General features: G+C 42.1%; 2 protein-coding genes across 3 annotated transcripts in view; both read left to right on the forward strand.

The window, feature by feature from the left end:
• Positions 1-400: 400 nt before the first annotated feature.
• SLU7 (SLU7 splicing factor homolog (S. cerevisiae)) lies at positions 401-11955 on the forward strand. Of its 2 annotated transcripts, XM_008941894.1 has the most exons (15): positions 401-579; positions 1207-1360; positions 1629-1709; positions 2281-2445; positions 3939-4004; positions 5578-5625; positions 6131-6262; positions 6538-6635; positions 8018-8085; positions 8285-8424; positions 9294-9455; positions 9807-9911; positions 10112-10186; positions 10443-10547; positions 11532-11711. In XM_008941894.1, the coding sequence occupies exons 1-15, from the start codon at positions 416-418 to the stop codon at positions 11709-11711; spliced, it is 1743 nt and encodes a 580-aa protein (XP_008940142.1). In that variant the 5' UTR covers positions 401-415. The 2 variants fall into 2 exon arrangements, with proteins under 2 accessions (XP_008940142.1, XP_008940143.1); XM_008941895.1 differs by lacking the exon at positions 5578-5625 and having other exon boundaries at positions 11532-11955.
• Positions 11956-20035: 8080 nt separating this feature from the next.
• The window catches only part of C1QTNF2 (C1q and tumor necrosis factor related protein 2), an 8854-nt gene continuing 6662 nt past the window's right edge, over positions 20036-22227 (forward strand). Inside the window, exon 1 of the mRNA XM_008941896.1 lies at positions 20036-20109. The gene's annotated coding sequence lies outside the window, so the exon portion shown is untranslated. The remainder of the gene's footprint in view (positions 20110-22227) is intronic.

The following is a 22227-nucleotide window of genomic DNA, read 5'->3' on the forward strand; positions in this document are numbered from 1 at the left end:
CCTGTCGCCGTCCGGCGGTCGCCGGGCCGCGCATGGGCCTAGGCCCTGCTGGGGTGTCGCCTCCTCCCAGTCGCTCTCGTCCCCACTCCCCTTCGGGGTACGCGTTGCGTCCGCGGGGCCTTCCGGCAGCTCCTGCCGCCGCGGGACAAGGCCCGGTAGCGCCTGTCCTGACGCCGTGTGCCAGGCTTCCCTGGTTCCTCCCCGTCGTTTTGGTGAGAGAAAAGACGCTTTTTAGTAAGATCTCTTTGTTTCAGCGCCGGTCCTTATTTTTGCAGAAGGAAACGTCAGGAATACATAATGCGGCTTTACTGGTTTCACTGAGCGATGCAAAACCATGCTGAAGAACTGTGCTGTCAAAGGGTTTTGATCTGTAACGTTTCTTTTTTGTCTTTTTTGTTACAGAGGAAAAAGCAAAATGGCATCAGGGACAGTAATGAATGCCCCTCCTTCGGGAGGCTCAAACGATGTGAGCCTGGAGGAACCAAAGAAGATGACAAGGGAAGACTGGAGGAAAAAGAAAGAATTAGAAGAACAAAGAAAACTAGGAAATGCACCTGCTGAGGTGGATGAAGAAGGAAAGTAAGTTTTATTAAAGCTGGTTATTTTAAAGCTAGCAGCTAAAAAATGTTTTTTTTCCTGTTATGATTACAGAATAGTCATGAGGATGATACATGATTTCTACATGAGTCATTGTAGAAGTAAATAGCTGAACTTTATGAATTTGTATTTCACATTACAGTTGTTCTCAGAAAACAAGTATGTTTTTAAAAAATATAGATTTAGTCTTTATCTACTGTGATCTCTTGACAGAGCTGCTGAAAAGTCCCATCTGTGCAGCTAGTTACAAGTGGCATTTTAAAAGTGAGCAAAACGTAGTACTGGGGAACTTCACTGCATATCGTACCTGTTCCCTCTCTCTTGCTTCTGCAAGCTTCTTGCTTCTGAGATGAGAAATGTTGCTGAGCTTGGACTCAATAACACTGCATAGAATAAAGTATTTGGTTGGGACTCAGGATTTTAGGTGAATTAGATGGCAACAAAATCTCAGTGAAAGCACGTGTAAGTTAATTTTGCAGTGCATCGTAACAACCTCATTAATTTATCATCACTCCTAAAGCACTAAGTTTTGATAGGAGAGCTGTTTGTTAGACTAAGTTGCAGGAGGTTTCCCTATGCCGTGTATTTATTACATAACATCTTTTACAGGGATATCAATCCTCATATTCCTCAGTACATATCCTCCGTACCATGGTACATAGACCCTTCTAAAAGACCTACTCTAAAGCATCAGAGACCTCAGCCAGAGAAGCAGAAGCAGTATAGCTCCTCTGGAGATTGGTACAAACGAGGAGTTCAGGAGGTATGCAGAATGTTTTTGGCACAAGATAAAGATTTGGTTTCATTCCGTGAGGAAGTAATTTCTGGGTATATTTGTTTTGAGTGAGGCAGTGGCTGGGATTCTTATTCAGTGGGCAAGCTGCCGTGTTCGATAATAATCAAAATAGTTGTCCTAAGTTTGGGTAAACCGTGTGCACTTTAGTTCTGTTGAAAAAAGCAGTTCATTTTGGGGAACACGTGTATGAATCATGACACAAGTTTGTACAACAGTGTCTGTTTTTGTTGTTCAGCATGCTGTAGCAACCAGATACCGTAAAGGAGCCTGTGAGAACTGTGGTGCCTTGACACACAAAAAGAAAGACTGCATGGAGGTAAACTTGGGGTTTGTTGATGTTGTAATCATTTTGAAAATAACATGAGTTCTATTCTTAGTGAAAAATAGCTAGCTGCAGATAAAATAAAGACAATGAGTTTTGATAAAGCTATTTTGAAAAAGGTTACAAGTATGGAAAGGGGACTTGGAAATTTCTAAAGAAATTGTCGTGTAACGTTACGCTGTTCAGGGTGTTGCTCATCAGCTCTGTTTGTGATGAGCATGGCAATAATAGGTGAAAATGTTCAGCTTTTCATTTTAACTGGAATACTGCTGTACCTGTCTTTCTGTTTACATCAGTGAGAAGCCATCCCCAGAAGCTGTCAGAATTGTTTTCTCAGTTGTGGAAAACACCACCAGAAAACAAGGGGGTTTGGAGCCAGTTGCACTGCTTTAAAATACAGAAGTGAACTTCTGCATTTATTTACAATTCCCAGGCTCATAGTACTGAATTTAACTGGCTTTAAAGAAGCTCGACTGATAACTGTTTTAAGGATGTATTTGAGTGACTAACATTATTAGTCTAATAGGCTGATGCAACCTTTTTTTTTCTTTTTTCCTCCTTTCAGAGACCCAGGAAAGTTGGAGCAAAATACACAGGCATGAATATTGCACCAGATGAACACGTGCAGCCTCAGCTGATGTTTGATTATGATGGAAAGCGAGATCGCTGGAACGGCTATAACCCAGAAGAGCACATGAAGATTGTAGAGGAATATTCCAAAGTTGATTTGGTACGTAGGTGCTGTTGTTTCCTGGGGAAGGGCTTAGGCTTTGGCTTGGCTGGGAGGAGGAACGTTGGTTATGTACACAATTTAGTATTAGACCTTGTGCTGTATTCATAATAAAAAAGAAATATGGTTTCCTGTGTTTGACAGCAGACTTCACTTAAACTGAAAATTTAGAGCAGAACTGTCAACTGAGTATGGGCCTGTACAATAAATGGAGTGTCTCTCTTGATTCCTTACTTTTTAATATGTGAGCCTTAAAATTTATTGCCCAAGATGCAGATCAAATCGCAGGCAAGACAAGGATTTGTTACCTGGCTGTATTAGAGCAAATAAATCTGTATCTGTTTTGTAAACTTATTCATGTTATTGTATTTAAGAATCCTTTTGTTACCATGGTGGAGCAGTGGACTATTTGTACATGTTTCTGTGCAGACAGACACTTTCCTGTTGCAGTTAACTTCTTGTATCCACCAAGTCCATGTAGACGCTATTAACATTTAAGAAGACAAAAAAAAAGAAAATAGTTCACTATCTTGGCAGTCTGTTCCGAAAGGTAGTTAGCTGACTAACCAGCTCCCTTCAGTGCCTGGTCCTCAGTGGTTTCCTGTGCTGTGTAGGAAAGCTACTGCTGGATGTGATCTAATCAGTGTGTAGAAATGTGTGGTGGGAGTGTTTGAAGACAGAGACTAGCCCTTCTCCACAGTACCTAGTAACAGGACAAGAAGCAGTGAGCACAAAGCGACATACAAGAAATTCTGTGTAAACATGAGACAAATGTGTTATACTGTGAGGGTGAAGAAACAGCTAGCCCAGTAATGCTGAGGAAACTCCATTCCTGCAGGTTATCAAAACCTGCCTAGACACAGTCCTGGACAACCTGTGGTAGATGCACCTGCTTTGAGCAGGGGGATTGTCCTTGACAATCTCCAGAGTTCCCTCTATTATCAACAGTTCTGTGGTTCTGTGATGTCAAACAGAAAAATTCACTACATGCTGCTTTAAAATCTCACTTCAGATGTTAGACTTTGGTGCTTCCTGGATGAGCCAGAAATGCCTCCAGCATCATGAAGCACCTGAAGTACTGAGGTTTCTAACTAGATTATGATGACACAATAATAAAATATGGTTGTTTTTAAAGACTGTTGAACTAAAATAAGCTTTCTCTCTTAAAGCAGGATGAATGTAGTAATGGTATAACTGCAAACACTCCAGTAAACTGGGTTTTTTAACAGTATAATATAAAATAGTAAAATGGTTAGTATATATATTTTCATTTCCTTGAGGCTGAAAAAACAGTGTAGGTGAAGCATGGGAGTAGAGGAGACAAGCTCTAGGCTGCTGATACTTTACAAGCACCCAGACAATCAAAAAATCCCATCTTTTTGTAATACTGGATACATTTTTAAATAACAGCAGTCACAAGGCATGCTTGAAACTACTGATACATACTTGCTATTCAAATGAAATAGTAAAACATGCATTCTCATTTTACACAGGCCAAACGTACACTGAAAGCCCAGAAGCTTCAAGAAGAGTTAGCATCAGGAAAGCTGGAGCAAGTGGTAAGTGAACAAACCCTAATTTATTTTTTGTTCAGTTTGAATAAAGATAGAATAGGTTACTGCTGCTCTCTGATGCTTTTAGTCTGCTATTGTGTCTCATGCCCTTCAGTAATTTAAAGATTTCCCTAGCACCATCATATTCTGTAGCATATTTAAGGATTTGAAGCATCTTTCCAATGACAGTTGCTTTCTTTTCCTTCATGGGCAAAAATGTCATGTGATTATTATTCTTGGTAAAATTAATTATCTGGAATTTAGGACAGAAAACCTTAATTTCTGTGTAATACTTTTGTTTGTACATGGAAATGCTTTCTTTGTATTTGAACATTCTTACATCTGACTACTTTTGAGGTAATGATTATTATGTGACTGTGGATTGTTTTAGTAATGCTTAGTATAAATTTAAATAGGAAGGTGTTTTCTTTATATTAGAACCAAACTCGTCTCTTCTTCAGTCATTGCTGTGGCTATGCAGTGTCTGGTTGTTGGAAGGCTGAGCATACGTGTTTTCCCTCCCACTTGAAAACTGCAGTTTGCATCTTCCTCTAACTTCTACAAGCTCCCCTTAGATTACAGAAAATGCTTTTGATAATCTGTGATATAAAATTCTCATTTTAAGACATTTCTGATAATATTCTGAGTTTGCAAAATGGGGAAAAAGTAGAGACTGCTACTGGTCGGAAGTAGGGGGTTTTAATCAGTATTGTAAGAAAGAAAGTAAGGAGACTGCATACGGTTGCACCTCCATTTTCCCGAGACTGTCGCCTTGCATTTTGTCACTAGATGGCAGAGTGAACTTAATCTCCAGCCCAGCACAAACTACAGCCTTCTGACCTTCCCGATAGAAAAGATTCTTTCTCTTTGATGCCTGTTCTCACTTTAAGGCAAACGTTGTTGGCTTCCATATACATACTCCGTATAAAATGGAGCTGTAAGAAGGAAAGTGTGTTTGAATCATAAGAAGTATCTGTGATGGAGAGGACCAAGACAGATTTGCATAATCAGCACTGACCAATTTGCTGGTCAGTCTTTTAGGACTCACAGTTGTTTACATCTTTACTGCTGCAAATATTGTGAATATTTGCAGTTAAAGGCTAAGCAGGTTAAAGAAATAAATTCTGGCTGTGTTTATCCAAATTAACTTCTGATTCATGCTTAGTCCTGTCAATCCAACTAAACACTTGCATACATACTTTCTTAATTATTTTTCTAAGTTCTTAGAGTTGGATCTCGGTTATATTTGCATGACATGAAACATTCTAGTCTAAATCCTTAGTGTTCAAAGGCATGTTAAGCTCTAAATAACAGTGACAGTTCTAGAACTTCCTGTTCTTGTAAAGGCTTGGAAATTTAGCTGGGAATACAGTGAAAAGGTCTGCAACGTGTCTGTAATAGAGAGACTTACAAGCCCTTTTGTAGAACATAGTGTAGCAGTCTTTGTGCATTTTGTGCCATGTAAATTGTATTTTGCATCCAGCATCTAGCTGTGCTTTGATTGCTCTTTATATCCCTGCCCTCTTTCCTCTCTCCACTATCTTGTCTTCTCTGCTGATGTGCTCTTTGTTTGCTACAGAACTCCCCAAGACACCAGTGGGGAGAAGAGGAACCAAATTCGCAGACAGTAAGATGATTACCCACTGCATCACACCATGGGCAGAGAAAAGGGCCTCTAGTTAGTGGAACAGTGAAACAAGACTGGCACAAGGGTTTGAATGTTGGGTTCTTGCCAGAGCTGCCTATTCTTTCAGGCAGAGATTGCTGGATTTCATAGAGGGGTTTTTGGTTTAGTTTTAATTCCTGTTTGTTGTGAAACCTGAGTGATACAAGCAAATAACTAGATTTAATATGTGGTATATTTTGCCCAAGATAACTGTTTTCTTAATATCATCCTAGTAACATTTTTATAACTGTTTCCATATGAGGAAGTGTAAATTCTTTAACAAGAGAATTTCTGAACACTGCTGGGTGTTAGGTTAGTATGACAGCACACTTAAGCTCAGGTAGATGATGCTAGCTTCTAACTACAGGGATTGCAGAATTTTTAGTGAAACCAATAAATCAGATTCTCATACTTGTCTCTAGAGTGAATGTTCTCTTTTCTTTAGAAGTCTCCCATCTCTTCTCAGGAAAGAGACCACAACAGTGAGGATGAGGATGAAGATAAATATGCAGATGACATTGATATGCCTGGGCAGAACTTTGACTCTAAAAGACGTATCACAGTTCGAAATTTACGTATTCGAGAAGATATTGCAAAAGTAAGTAAAGAATCCTTTACAGATGTTCTTTTATATTCATCAGGGTTAATTTCAAAAAATTGTACGCTCAGTTCGTAAAGAGTTTGTGTATGGGTCTTGAGGTTTGGAAGTTAAGGTCTATTCTCAGTTCTATTCCTACCATGTTACAAGTTTGTTAAGGTCATCCCTTTATGCAGATGTACCTTTAAAATGTCTAAGCTGGCGGATACAAGAGTAACTTCACTTCTTTTAAAATCATAAATATTTATATCTCATATGTTGTTTTCTTTCCTTAGTACTTGAGGAATCTAGATCCAAACTCTGCTTATTATGATCCCAAAACAAGAGCGATGAGGGAGAACCCATATGCCAACACAGGAAAGAATCCAGATGAGTAAGTTTAAAGCAGGGTCTGTTAAAAATGACATTAAAAGTTTTGTATTGTCTCTTACCTGTATGTCCTTTTACCACTTAATCTCTAGACAGTTACGGAAGTAGTAGTAATCATGGAAGAATTGTTTTATTTAGCATCACTTTTTGGTTTAGTATATGATAGTGGTATTTTAGTAATGCTGTCCCTTAAATCTTCAGTGATATATGGAGCACCATTTAGCGTAATGATCTGTGCAAGGATTAGAACACTCTGCTGTATCTAGTGGTGATGCCTGTAAACAATAATGATGTTTATGTAAAGTATTTCAGTAACCAAATTTTGAACTTCATCCCTTGTTTGTTGTGAGGTATTCAGCACTGGAGACAAGCATGTGGTACTTGCCTAAATGCTTGAATTAGGAGCTAAAACTCATCATGTATTAATGAAGTCTGCATAGGAAGGTCTGAAAGCTTTGGCATTGTCTAGATAGACAACTTAATTAAAGAGTGCCATGGGCTGGCTTTTGGCAGCACACAAGGGCTGTCTCAAAACCTGAGTTGGGCACTTGAGCTGTGACCCCACCTTGACCTGTGTAGTGCTGTGGACTTAGACTAGACAGGCTGTGAGTAGAAGCATCTATAATGTACAGTAATTGGATTAGCTCACTGCCTGAAAAAGAATGGCAGTGGCTAAATGCTAGCAAATAATGGTCTTTCCACCTCTCCTTGCCCCCAGCTAAAGCAATGGCAGTCAGTTTGTTTTTTGGATGCAAACGTTTTCACTTCTCTCTACAGTCATAATTTGATTTTTGTTGAATCTGTGTTTCTGCTACAGCTTTGCAGACTGTAAGTTTTTCAGAGTAGCTTTAGGGAGATGAAAAGAGTAGGAAATTGGATGGTTAACATTTGATTTTCAACCTGTGTTTCACATTCTCACTGTGAATCTCTTAAAGGGGTGTGCAAACGGTAACTGAGAGCAGCAGAGCTATTACCAACCCTGACCTCAGTAAATACACCGGGCCTGGGTGGGAGGAGAGATTCACAAATCCAAAAGCTGAGAAGCCTTGTGCTAGAATATCACCTACCACTTATGCTTTATTGTGGTTAGGTCCAAGTTTTATTCCTGGTGCTTGATATCCCAGACAAAGCTCTATTTCTGTGTCACAAGATGTTTCCATATAAACACAGGCATCAAGTATTCTGAGTTGCTCTCTAATCCTCCTGTGACTCTAGGGGGTACCTGGGCTTTCATTTCATGTATTGAGTTGAATGCTCCTTCCTCTCCCTCCATTCTTAATTCTCAGGGCACAAAGGAGAATTTTTACTTTCCTCTTGGTGTTCAGTGATTGTATTTACAAGAAAATCACATGACTTGCATGCTAAGAATCATGTTCTTTCCTGCAGGGTTGGTTACGCAGGTGACAACTTTGTTCGCTACACTGGAGACACCATTTCAATGGCACAGACCCAGCGTAAGTGGGCTTGGGGTTATTTTTTTGAAGAAAATAAACTTGGGATACTTAAGTTAACAATGCCTCTTTCTTGCAAAAGAGAAGATAAGCCTTCTGAGATTGAGGCTTGCTTTTAAGTTACTACAGAATCAAAGGTGGTAATTGGAATGCATATGTCAGTTTTAGAATAAATATTGAGTGAAACCTCTTGTGTATGCAGTGTTTGCCTGGGAGGCTTATGACAAAGGCTCTGAAGTTCATCTTCAAGCAGACCCTACAAAATTAGAGCTACTTTATAAGTCCTTCAAAGTGAAAAAAGAAGATTTCAAGGCACAGCAGAAAGAAAGCATCCTAGAGAAGGTAATAAGCATTTGGTTTGATTTAATAAGAATTCTGTTGAAGTCTGGGTCTTGGGGAACAGATAAGATTACTAATGCTGTGTGAAAGTGCATCAGTTGTTCTCAGCTTTACCAGTTTTATAAGAAGACTGTCGTATCTATATACGCTATCTCATTAGTCAGATTCATTATATCATTTAATATAGGTGCCTTTGAAGATCTGATGGTATTCCTTTGGATTGTTGGGAAGTCTTTCCTTAATTGTCAGAAGTTCTCCAGTGAAAAATCTGACAGCAGCAATAGGAAGAGTGAGAAGTTGATTCATTTTTTCTTAAATAATTCAGTGGTTGAAAAAAATGTTTAAAAGTGGTATCTTTGTAAAATACCCAATTAACTGTCTCCCAAAATTATTTTTTTTTTTTAAAATGTGAAAAGCAGAATTTTCAGACTTGAGTTTTGGCTGCAGTCTTCCAGATAAATATTTATTTTACATTTTGCAACTGTTTTCTTGGACAAGTAACAAAGAACTAAATAATCCAGTTCAATTGTAACCTTGTCAACACTGCAGTTTGGAGGGGGACAGGAAGTACTCATCTGGTTATACCACAGCCTTTTGGTTTGGTCTGAAAATTTTTTCCGCTTTGAGGGAGGAATATGACTGTTGTAATCCTCCAGGCATAAAATACACAACTAGCACCAAAACCCACAACAGCCATTAGAGGAGACGTATTTCTCTCTTGACTGTTCACTAAGGATTAACCTGTCTGTCCGCTTCTCTTGTGTCTTCAGAAGGTACTGAGGGTGATGATTTTGAAATGAATGGATAACTATATAAAGGGTGGTTTGAGTTTTTTTTCAAACTTTTGTATGTCATTTCTGTTTGCGTTTTAGTATGGGGGACAAGAACATCTAGATGCCCCACCAGCTGAACTGCTGTTAGCTCAGACAGAAGATTACGTGGAGTACTCCAGGCACGGAACAGTCATCAAAGGACAAGAGAAAGCTATTGCCTGCTCTAAATATGAAGAGGATGTGAAGATCAACAACCATACAGTAAGCCCTAGCTTATGATAAAATCATGACAAAAGCAGATTCCTTCCCTTTGGAAGGGAATGAGGTGTGGAAGGGAATTTGGGGAGTTGCGATGGCAATCTTGAACTGCAAGGCAAGTTACTGTATTGCCCTTTGATTTGGACTATGAGTTGATCACATCCTGCTGATCTTCTCTTTTTTGAAACTGTACCCATAAGGGTAATGTAAAATTGCAGAAATTTTTCCCATTACTTTCCCTTCTGGCTTGTTTGAATAACTTACTTATCAGGATATAAGCTCAGCAGAAAATTGCAGCCTGCCTCTTATGACATATCATTATGGTTATAGCTGTTATGGTGTCTTCTCTTGCAGTGCATATGGGGTTCATACTGGAAAGAAGGCAAGTGGGGTTACAAATGCTGCCACTCATTTGTCAAGTACTCATACTGTACAGGAGAAGCTGGGAAAGAAATTGCTGTAAGTGTTGTCTTCATTTAGTCATTTGGAAAAACTTAAAAAGCATTTTTCTTCCTACTTATATTTTAGACTGGTTTGCTTTTTTTGCAGATGGGGAGGGCAGGGTGGTGTTTTGTGTTGGTTGGTTAGTTATTTGGGGTTTTATCCTCCTTTCAAACGTGCTAGATAAATGGGTATCCTTGCTCATGTCTGTTGTATAGAATGCTGAAGCCAGCTTACTGGAAGAGCAGCCCAGGGAAGAAGAACACATGACAAAACCCAAAACACTGATGGAGGTAGGGTTTTTTGTCTTCCTCAGGAAGGCATATAATTTTCCTTGGCATTTTAAGAGATGGAAAGATCTGTATATCTACAAAATTTTGTAAATCATAATGAGCCTGAAAATTATCAGACTGCATTTTTAGGTCATTAACATCTCTACTGAAAGCTAAGCTGTCAAATAGCATTAATAGATGCTTGGGATTTAATGGCTTGAATATTACTAATGTTTGCAAGTTGAACGTTAACAGTAACTGGATTTCCACCTTACAGATCCACCAGGAGAAACAGAAAGAGAAGAAAAAGAAGAAGCACAAGAAGAGCTCAAATTCAGATAGTGAGGGTGAAGAGAAAAAGAAGCAAGAAAAACTTAAAAAGGTGCACTATATTCTTCAGTAATTTTGTGGCAAAAAGAACTTGAAATATATTTTGCAGCAATGTCAGTTTTGTGAAGCCTGTAATGCAGTCCTTGTGGTAGTCTGTGGAATATTCTTTGATGACAGTTTTGAGCTAAAGCAAATTTAAAATGCTGTTAGATTTTCTAAAGTATATTGCCTATTTTTCAGGCAAACATGCAATAAGTATTTAGTTTCGGAAGCCTTAGTTTAGGTGATTTAGAACACTGCCTGTCTAGGCACTTATTACAGCTGTGGATCTAAAAAAGACACAATGATTTGAAGAAAGATAGAGAGATCAAAGTCACTGTCAAAGCTTAATATAGCACTTTTTATCCTAGACTTGGTCCCAGTTTCTCTGTTGTTGCAGTAAATCCCTCCCCTAAGCTATCTCCTGACTGCTGCTGAACAGCCCTTCCACCAGCACAGCAGCTGCCTCGGTGTTCAGGGTCTGAAGCTAACAAACTACAGTTAATCAAAGCATCATACAAATGTAATGTCTTTTCAACAGCAAGCAGGAACAACAATGGTACTGTGAGGAATAGAATAACAGATATTTCAAAAAGCATTTAGAAAAAATGCTCCCTGACTGGAAAAAAAGAAAACACCAACAAACTAAAAAAAAAATCCCAACAAATCAGCCCATACCCCTAAAGATCACATACTTGCTTACCTGCTTTTGTACTTGCTGGATCGCAGTTCCATTTTAGGTAAAGGCAAGGATTTATGGTAATTAGAAAGCAATTAAAGTGTCTTGTTTGCTAATTAGTATTTTACCATCATTTTCTTTAAGCACTGAAATCTGAGCAGTAAGTGTGCTGTAGGTGAGCCAGACAGATGCACATTGCTTATCCCACCATTCTGCCTGCTGCTTTTTCATTATACTGGTATCTAATACAAACTTTCATTGGCTTTTTTGCATAACTTTCAGTGTGGGATTTTGTTTTTTTCTTCATTTTCATTTCAGGCACTAAATGCAGAAGAGGCTCGTCTTCTCCACGTTAAAGAAATCATGCAGTTAGATGAGAGGAAGAGACCATACAACAGCCAGTATGAAACCAGGGAGCCAACAGAAGAGGAGATGGAAGCCTACAGAATGAAACGTCAGAGACCTGATGATCCCATGGCCTCTTTCCTTGGACAGTAGCCATGCTGCAAGTCATTCCAATACACAAGACTGCTTTTCATACTTGTTTACAATTCTGTAGGCACTTGTTTACCTTCCATGTGTCTAATAAATGCCAGAAATGGCAGAGACCTTTTCTTGCACAAAAGTTGGTGAAAACTTCTTGCAGACATAAGCAATCCAATAATTACATCAATTTTATATATATGTGTATGTATACATGTACAGTCACAAACATGTATACACACAAATTATGTGTATATATAAACCATCTAACACTTGCTAGAATTCTAGGTTTGTTTGGCCAACTAATATATGTATAAAGCAAGGTCAGCAAGTGTCAATGTAGAACAAAAACTGTTGAAAAAAAATGGATACCTCTTAAAGGTAAAGGGAGTTGCCCGTCACATGGCTTTAAAAGAAGAAATTGGTTTTTTTCTTGATCACTTTGTAGTAAGTATTTTGGAAGTGTAAAAATTGATTGCTTTGTACAGTTTTTGTTAAATTAATATAAAGTTCTTAAATGATGTCCAGCCTTTTTAATCAGAAGCGGACTGTAGAGCTTTTAAATTCTGTTTCTGCAGATGTTCACATAAATTTCAGTTGCAGAGATCTGAGTTCTTTGGTCTTCTGTTTGATAACTGAATTCATCGTACTCTTTATAACTTCCTGTTACATGGTGTAGTACCAAGTGTCAGGCTATAATCCTTCATGATAATGTGAAGCAGCATCTGCTTTATATTTGGCAATATTAATTCCTTAAAATGGGAGTTTTCCCCTTTAAATAGTTAAAGTTGAAAAAGTGGGTAAAAAAAAAATTCACAGCATACTGTAGAGTTGGAAGGCTTGAGGGTTTTTTCTGTTATGGCTTAAACTTATTAAACATGGCTTTTATTACCACATTTAATGAGGTAATGTTAATGGTAAGACAAGGAAGACTCCATAATCCTGGTTTTTCTTCTTAATTTTAAGAACTAGATTACAGTTTCTACTGTGTAAGTAATGAAGGAAGGTAAAGTAACTGGAAGAAAATCAAACCTGTAACATGTTGTACCTGTAATTTCCATCTGTAAAGATGTTTTCCCTTTTTTATTAGGTTTTCTCCAAGTCTGCTTCTCCTTTATTTTTGTTACAAAAATACTAATTCTGAATGCAGACTTATTTTATAATACTTATAAATCTGACTGCAGGCTTTAATTTAACAAAACAATTTTAAAATACTCCTAGCTCTTGCAAAAAATATATCCAACTAGTGAGATCAAAGATCTGAGGATGGAATTGTTAAATATAACCAGGTACCAGGAAGGAAAAACTAAAGAGTAGAAATTGGCTTTTGCAGAAATTGTTTCTATGTTTTTATAAACAATGTGGATTTAGACAGAGTGATATATTAATATATATCTATGATATAATTATTATATATAATATTACAGATAGCATTTTCCTTCTGCTATACTAGTGACTCACATTATGAGTTTCTACATAGTCTCATGTTTTGACCTTTGTAGATTATGGATCATTTCAAGTGAAAACTTCTCTTTTCCACAAGTAATTATATGTGATAAACATGCATTTCAGTGTCCCATGTATGATTTTGCAGCCCTGTTGAGAACCGAGTATTTTAATTTAGTTTACATAGTTAACAATGGAAATTCTGCATTAGTTTCAATATAGAATGAAATTGCAGGCTACCTGTGATAGTCTCATTGATGTTCCCAATTTTAGGCTATTTATGGTGTTCCAGAGATGATCTGGTATGACCTGAATGTAAACTGTTCTTGGCTCATTTTTCTGAATTAGCTGATGGGAACTGTAAACTGTTATTCTTCTGAGGGGTGTAACACCTGAGGCTCTGGCCAGCATACCTCCAGCTGCAGAGATAATAACTGGTGTTGTCTTGGTCAGTGCAGAGGTCAATTTGAGGGAAGTTGAGATAGGATCCACATTACCAGTTCCTTGAGCTATTTAGATATCTTCCTAAAAGTATCTAGACTTAATTCTTTACAGAGTAAAGAAGTAATTTAGAAATAACACTGAAAAGAGCAATTTAGAATGAAGAACAAATAATTCACTAGTCTAGGCAGTCTATGAAAGTTCAAATTTAAACTCTTGTTTGGTGAGTATCTTCCATATATTCAAGAGAAAAATGGGGAGTTAACGGTGCCTGTGTTCTGGAAGCCAGTGAAACGTGCTCAGTGCTATAGGGAGACTTTATTACAAATTAACATACTGAAGTCCACTTCAGCATACCCACATGGATGGATTTGCTTTTCAATACCTGAAGACAGGACTGACTTTCCAGTGTGCCCTGCCTTGCTCTGCTGAGAGACTGTGGGGGACAGGGACCAGTTTCCTCTTGGTGAAGCAGAAAAGCAGCTCCAAGGGGGAAAAAAAAACCAATTAGTAGCTTTTTCTTTAAAGTACAGTTCCTTGAGCTTGTGAATGATGCAGAGTAGATCTCGTCTGGGTCATTCTCAACAGTTAAGGGACAAATAAAGCTTAAAACATGTTGTCCTATTTATATCATAAAGGTTAAATGTTAAAGAACATTGTGGATCTGATCATGAGGCTTAATTTTCCTCCATCTGCTTCCCCGTGGATTTGGCGTGCAATATGACTGTGCGTATCCAAAGACCGCTTCCTATTGCACAAGAATTATACAGTTTCTAAAACGAGCTTGAAAGAAGTTTGTTGGACAAAAATGAAGATACAGTGAAAACAAGCGTGCTCTAGCAGAGACAGCTGAAGTTGGGAACTCCTGCTGTTCACACGCACAAAGGTGGAAGCAAGGTGAGAGGAAATTCCTTTGCCTGGCAACACAGACCAGCAAAATCCTCAGATCATAATACAAGACAGACCCTTCCAGCACAGTCAAGGAAACTCTCTCAATCCAGCCCTTGGCAAAGCTCAAAAACTATTTTCTCAGCTCTCTTTCAACAATTGCTACGATTGCCTCATAGGTCATCCTGTTGAGTTCTGGTTGTCCAAGGGCAATGCTTGGCAGGCTGAATTAGCCAACTGATACCAGGACTTTTGCATCTTTACGACATGTAGATTAAAACATTCTCCTTTATTTTGTGCTGAAAATTTTAGCATTCTTTGTCCTCTTTCAAGGCACTCCAGAAGGTAGTTCTTTTATTGTCTCCATGTCTCTTTGTAATTGGATCTTTATGGCTTTCCTGAATGGGTTAATGAAAGAGATGCACTCTTCTACACAAGTGTAATAGATTTAGGCTGTTGAGGGGTCAGCAAAAAGCAGGAAGGACAGCAATTAGTTAAAGATGAAATGGAGTTCAACAGAAGAAACAGGATCTTCTCTGCCCACTAGTGCCTAGTTCAACCCAACAACTACAATTTTCCATATCACTTTTGGGTATAACCTTACTACATTCAGGCCAAAACACTGTGGCCTGAACTACATGCAGACAACTCCCCATGGCTGTGTTACACGCCTGTTTGCATTTATCTTGCCAGATGCAACCAAGAAATAGAAATCATTCTAACTAAACTAGTTATTTTCCATGAAACATATTTGTTCACATCTCTTGGATGATCTAACCAGAACCCCACCAGGGTAGTAGATAGTGATGATTTTTGCTTCTGCAAAATACCAGAGCATTTCAGACCTCAGTGGGACAGAGAAAAGATTCACTTTGCCTAAGAAAACCTTGCTAACTGGAGAGATTAGCAAACTGAATTTCCAGCCTACAAAGTCTTAAAAGTAATTCCAGAGCATTTTAGAAACACGCAGCCACTCATCTGCATGACACTTGGATGTAAGCACAGCCCTTGGCCCGTGGCCTCAATCTCTCACCTCATCCCCTGTGAGCGAGAGTTGGTCAGATGCCTTTACAGCTTTATCACATTTGCACACGCATTTGTTCTCGATTTTTGATGTCAAGCTAGAAACTGCAAATCTGGCTCCAACACCACCTCACAGCAGGGTTTTAACCCATTGCTGCTCTTGATTCCCAAGCTGCCACAATGTAAGCTAGCAGTGCATTTGGGACGTGGATATTTGGGACGGTATATTCTACTGATACATCCAATGTATTCCTAAAACATTTTCCAGTGTTTTAGGAAAAGCTGAAAGACCAACTTTAGCAAATTATCCATTCTCCGAGAACAGACAAGCCAGCTCTAATGCAAAATTCTCTGCTTGGAGAGTGGCAGCAGGAGAAGGAATTTTATCTATCTGTGGCTATTCCTATCTGCACCAACTGTCACTGCTCACATGCAACCCAAGTAATCCTTCACTCATCGTTGGGGGATGCTGCTTTGCCCCAAAGGACAGAGGCACTGTACTGTGACACAGATTAAGTGACATTTGTTGCTGGCTTTCCTGACTTGGACAAATGCTGCTTGTGGCCCCAGGTACTGGGACTGCTGATGATACTACAGATTCCAGCAGTGTGGCTGAAGGTTTTTTGTATTTTGGGAAATACAAGGTATTTTCAGAAGAGTCCTTTTTTTTTTGTCTAAACTTGTTATTACATACTTAGGCAGGAGCCAACTGGGGCAAGTCAAAAAGATCATTAAAGATTGCTGAATTTTACTTTGAATTAAGAAGGTGCATGAGATAAAAAAAAAAAAAAAAAAACTTTTCCACATCTACACTGTGCTTTTGGTGGCTCACTGATGCTCAGGCTGGTTCCCACTTCCCTGTTCCTAAAATAAGCTCTATTTATTTTTATCTTAACGGGTTAGGACTGCAGTTCTAAGCAGAGATAATGGTCTCGAGGGCATCCTTTAAGCTTAAACAGAGATTTGACTCATTTTTACGAGGGCTTTCGGAGAGGGACAATCACTCTCTGAAGACTGCTCACAGACTTCCAAACTCCTTTTAGGCAGGCTATAAAAATTGCTCACATCACCATTCCACGCTAAGCCAGGAGGCCTGTTGGGCAGAAAACCACTTTTCCCCTCCCATTAGTAAAAAAAAAATCAACAACAAAACCCACAACAAAACAAAGCACCCTTATTTTACTTTGAGGAGGCTACACTTTCATTGCCACTGCCCCGGCTCTGTTCAGGCTGCCCCCAGCCCCTGGGTGAAGCACAGCTATTTTGGCATCTGCTGAGTCAGTTTATTTAGTTACAAGTCATTGCCGCAAGGTCGGTGTCTGCAACAGTGAAACGCGCTAGAGCTCGGGAAGCAGATGAGGGAAACCCTTCCTCCCTGGGATGTGATCCCATCCTGCTGGCCCCGGGCAGGAGCTGGGGATCACCAACCTCTGGGCGTGTTTCTCACCCAAAGCATGTGCACAGGTGATAGAGGAGCTAAGACTACAGTTTCTGCCCTGTAGGTGCTGGATGATACACCTTGCCCTTGCCACATAAGACACACGTTCCCCCCAGCAAGCTGTCTGAAGGATGTAAAACCACAGTACATTGTGCTGAGGGTCCCACAGGGGTTTGCCGAGGTGGACATCAGCCTGAGCCAGCTCCCCAGGCTGCAGCAACGAGCCACCTTCACCATGATCCATGGTGAGAACCACAGCAGTCACAGCAGGGAGGCTTTTGCGAAAACGCAGCACAGAAGGGCAGGGTCTCTTGTAACGCTTCCCTGCAACATCTAGCTGAAACAAAATGAACTGAGAACAGAGTCTCAGGGCTGCTCTGCTTCTCCGTGAACAGGCAGTTTATTTATTTAACCAAGCTTCCAAACGTGTTCTCCAGCAGAGCTGGCTGGGACCCTTGGCAAGCTCAGCTCGGCGTTGCAGCACAGCGATTTTCCATCTGCCTGGCAGGAGCTCCCAGCACTGCCTCTCCCCACCTCGTCAAACTAGGTCCGCCTCTCGCTGCCTTCAACACACCATGGATGTGGGCACAAAATCACCAGTAACCGCCAATTCCCCAATCACACCTTGAACTGCTTGGCTGCACTGCTGCATTTTCAAGCATTGTTTCACCCCTGACCCATTTTACACCCACCGCAAAGCCCCAGTGCCCCGGCGCAGCTGCCATGGGACAGGTTTGGGACAAGCATAAGGTCTTTTTCTTAATGCTGTTAGTGTCCAAGAACACTTTTGTGGCTTCCCAGGCCAATCCAGCTGGCCCTCTGGCAAAGCCCACAGGGAGTTTTCATCTGGTTGTATAAGAAACCCGAGGCAGGACCTGTGCACATGCAGTGCCTTGAGTCTTTTGGGTGACTCCAGCCCCACACCCAGGCAGGAGAGGCTCTCCAAGAGAGCTGAGTCCCTACAAGCTTTATGGGAAAAGAACACTTTTGTGGCTTCCCAGGCCAATCCAGCTGGCCCTCTGGCAAAGCCCACAGGGAGTTTTCATCTGGTTGTATAAGAAACCCGAGGCAGGACCTGTGCACATGCAGTGCCTTGAGTCTTTTGGGTGACTCCAGCCCCACACCCAGGCAGGAGAGGCTCTCCAAGAGAGCTGAGTCCCTACAAGCTTTATGGGAAAAATGCCCCAGAGTGGCTGTTGGAGCCCTTGTCTTGGGGTGCCTCCCCTGTGCCCACCCCAGTGCCAGGGGGGCAGCGGGGCTGGGGGCAGCTCTCTACCGGCACAGCAGAGCCCTGCCAGCCATATGGCAGCTTTTCTGAAACAGCCCTTATCCCAGTGAAATTTAAGAGGACGATAGCATGGGCTCGGGGAGGGAATATCACTGAGCTGTCAGGGAGCTGGGGGCTGGGGCACTGGCTCTGAGGGAGCTCTGTAGGACCATCAGCACAGCATGGAAACAGCCCTGTGCTTCCTCGGCCAAACATTCCCACCCCTTCCAGGAGCAGATGAACTCATTTCAGCTCACAAAGCAAACTGTGAACATACTTCATTCCTATGTTAGATCCATTCCCATCATTTCCAACAGCATGTGCAGGGGAAAGCTTAAAAAAAAACCCCTACAACAGCTCCAATAAGGATGAATTCTGGCAGAGTACTGTGATACTTCCAGCATACTCCAAATCAGCTGATAATCTGCACTGAGCAGAAAACGTTTCCTGGCTGGAGAACAGCAGGACAGGATCTGGAGCCCTGCCACTGAGCACATGCCTGTCCCAAACCCCACAGAGGATCCTGGCCAGGGCAAAGCAGGAACCACACATCCAAGAGTGGGACCTGCAGGCTGCAGCCAGGAGAACCAGCAGTCCATTCTGTGCGAGTGATGATGGCCCCAGCAAGGGGATGGGTCCCTCACCACCCCAGCATGGGCACCCATGGAGCCAGGCTCTACATCTGGGTCATCTCACTGCTTCTATTTAGATTCTCCTCACTGCACCCTGAAAAAGATGAGTCTAGTCTGTACCAAACCCAAGCATCGCAGAGTGGAATCATGCAAAGTGGGGAGAGGGAAGGAATGGGGAAAGAGGGAGCAGGAGCAGGAAACTTCAACCCCCACTTGTCTCTCTGCACCTCTGCAACTCCCCTGGGGCTGTTAGGGAAGCACTGTCGGTTTTGAGGCTCAGGAGGCATTTGTGATTCTGGTTTAACGGGCTGGTATAAGCCAGGATATCAACACTGCCAGGAGCTGTAACACCTTGACTTGCTGCAGGGGTGAAACAAGAAGGGACAGGGATTTACTGTGACTCAACACTTCACTGTTGGCAGAGCTAAAAAGCTCAACTCCAGCTCCAGCCACTGCTTCTGGTGTTACTGCCTTATCCTAATTAGTTGCTAGGAATTCTGTAATTATTTTTGCATGCTTAAAACAAAATTCCAACCCTTTCCAAAGACAGAAGCATTCCCATCCTGTCATCCCTAAAGTCTCTATGTTTTGTCTAATGCATCCACCTGAAGCAACACTGAGGTACATGCAGTTTGCTCTCAAAATTCAATTTGCAAAGCTGCTGCTCCATGACAATGTCCTTTATTCAAGCCTGGAGTGATCTGCCACTACCTGTTTGTGAGAATTGTCCTAAGGGTGGAAACTCACTTCTAAAACAAGATTTTGCTCCAAGATCAAGCATCAAAGTTGTTCCCTAGCTTGATCTGCTTTACCCATCCTCTTGCAAATTCTGCTTGCCAGGCAGCAACTACAGCAGAGAGAGTCAGAATCGGTCAGAAATGATCCGGGCAACTGCTGAGCCTTTTGTACAAGACTGCAAGGGAGAGAGAGAGACAGAAACACTCCCCAAGCATCAAGAGCTTTCCAGCCATATGTGCATAAAAACTTCTTCCCGTGCCACGTGACGGAGGAAGAGGCGCAGACCCATTACACAATAATAAAAATATGCCTTTGGCTACGTTAAGCCAAAACCTGGAGCTGCTGCAGGGAGCTAGAAATCCGCACAAAAAGGAGTAAAACCTTAATAAAAGACCCAAGTCACTATTGCACAGCCCTCAGAGAGAGGCTGCTGCAGCCAGACGGGGCTTGGGCTCTGCGTGTGACGGCGACCTGCAGCAAAACATCTGCTGGAAGTCCTGTAGGGTTCCAGTGCCTGCCAAGATCTCACTGAAGAGATTAGTCCTGGTGAGTAGATTCACTTTTCCTTTTTTTTTTCCCTCCTCCCTCCTCTTAATTTTAACTTCAAAAACTTACCAAATAAGGTGTAAATCATAGAGCACTCAGGTTTCCAACACCCGCACAGGAATCCATAAAGGCAACAGTTGCCAGTTAGAAGGAATACTCCAAGAAGAAAAGGTTCCTCGGGCTTTTGCTGGGAGCACCCACCTCGTAGAGCTGAAACCACAGCTTCTCCCTCCCACCCGCAGGGTCTGTAAGAGGGCTTTAGCTCAGGGCTAGGAGAGGGTTGCCAGGGGCATCGCTGGCCGCCTAAAGCTGCGATGGTGTTGCAGGGAGAGGCACAGAAGATGCATCACTCTCCTGTAGCTCCTTCGACAGTGCTCTGTGCACTGACAGGTAACAGATCAAACCCATATCTGGTATAGCTACTTCACTGGCTTACATCAGACATTACATACACCCAGTGCAGCTGCTGTCACCAGCAGCACACCTTATTTTATCTAAATCAGCCCTGCACACCCAAGGGCTCCTTGTGCTTCCCCCCTGGGGATGCCACAGGGCAACCACCAGAGCTGAGAAATCCACTCACGGGGGTGAGGGATATTTTGAAGACTAATTAAGACACCTTGAGGTACTCTGGGAAACCATGAAGCAGGGAGACGGTTGTTCTGTTTAAGAAAGCCTCGAGCATTGAAAAGAGAGAGCAGAAAGCCATGGTCTTTTGTTCACTGCTGGGTCCCCTCTCAGGCTCTCAGACCATCCTACTCCTCCCTCTCTCTGAACAGCAATTCCCCCCAACTCTCTGCTCCTCTGCTGTGCTTTTCCTCCCCGTGAGCACTACTACAGGGCACAGGGTGGCTTCTCTGGTCCAAAATTACCATCCAGCCACTGCACGAGCCACCAAACCACCCTACATCTGGCAGACTCTCTGGGGTTCTGCCTCTGATAGGATTTCAGCCCAGCTGCCCTGTAAGCACCCTGTAAGAAGGGACAGCTGATCCTCCACACCTGGGGCTCACTCCCATAGGAAAAACTTTTTCTTACAGAAACATCTTTTGAATGCATACAGATATAGAATTGCTCTGGCTCTCTAACGGTGAAGTGGCTCAGGCAGCTGGCTGGCAGCAAGTTGGGAGGAGGGTGGTCACACAGTGGCTTGCAGGACCAGGGATGTCATGGTACCCAAAACTGTAGGGAGACATGGCAAGAGATGTGTCCCCCCAACCTCCTGCCTGCGAGGTCCCTCCAGCAGCAGCAAGCCCACCCCACACTGCAGCAGCCAGCAGAAGTGGTAGCTGCAGATGGGGACTGGGGGCTGCCCAGAGCCCCGTGGGGACACAGTGCCTGTGGATGGAGCCTCTCAGGTGACAGGGATGTGCTGCAGCTCTGGCAACAAGGAGTGTGCACAGAGAAGCTATTGGAGAGAAGGGGTTTGCAGTCCCATGGCACAGATGCTCCTGGGATTCTCAGATTTCAGCACGGAGGTCATGTTCAAACCCTGCTGAGTACAAGAGCCTGCTTCAAACAGGCTGGTGAGGGCAGCTGCAGAGCCAGGCAGCCCACCCGCTCCGGCGTGTCCACATCCTGAGGGAGCTAAGCCCCACCAGTCCCCCCCAGCCCCTGTGGCTGGCAGGGCGAGCTGGAGCACGGGGCAGCCTCTGCCAAGGGCCTGAGCTCCAGCAGCAAGAGAAGGACCCGCCACGGCAACAAGCAATGCCAACAAAACGCCCCAAGGCAGAAAGAGGGTGTCACAGAAAGGCCATGGGGCAGAGTCAGAACATCCCCTTTCAGACAAACTGCTCTGAGTTATTAATTACATTTCATTATGTAATTAGAGTGAAGGCCACTAAACATGTGACTTATTCGCAAGAGAGGAGCCAGTAAATGCTCAGCTCTGTATGTACCACGCTTGCAAATCAGAGACCCTGTCTTTATTGCTTTATTTGCCCTGAGATATTTTCTATATAGGTGTGTTTCAACTCTAAGATTCAGGACTGAACTTTTTCCAAAATCATCCCCTTCCCATTTTGCTTCCTGACAAGTATTCCCCCAAATCACCCAGTGGGGATCCATAGCTCAGTTTTAACCACTACATTGATGCCCTGGACCAACAGCAGG

Source organism: Merops nubicus, unplaced genomic scaffold (assembly GCF_000691845.1).
Source record: "Merops nubicus isolate BGI_N331 unplaced genomic scaffold, ASM69184v1 scaffold28756, whole genome shotgun sequence".
In the NCBI taxonomy this organism is placed as follows: domain Eukaryota; kingdom Metazoa; phylum Chordata; class Aves; order Coraciiformes; family Meropidae; genus Merops; species Merops nubicus.

Coding starts and splice junctions, on each gene's coding strand:
- SLU7 (XM_008941894.1), top strand. CDS start 416: ATGGCATCAGGGACAGTAATGAATGCCCCTCCTTCGGGAGGCTCAAAC. Junction 2,446..3,938: donor AATATTCCAAAGTTGATTTG/GTACGTAGGTGC, acceptor CATTTTACACAG/GCCAAACGTACACTGAAAGC. Junction 10,548..11,531: donor AGCAAGAAAAACTTAAAAAG/GTGCACTATATT, acceptor TTTTCATTTCAG/GCACTAAATGCAGAAGAGGC.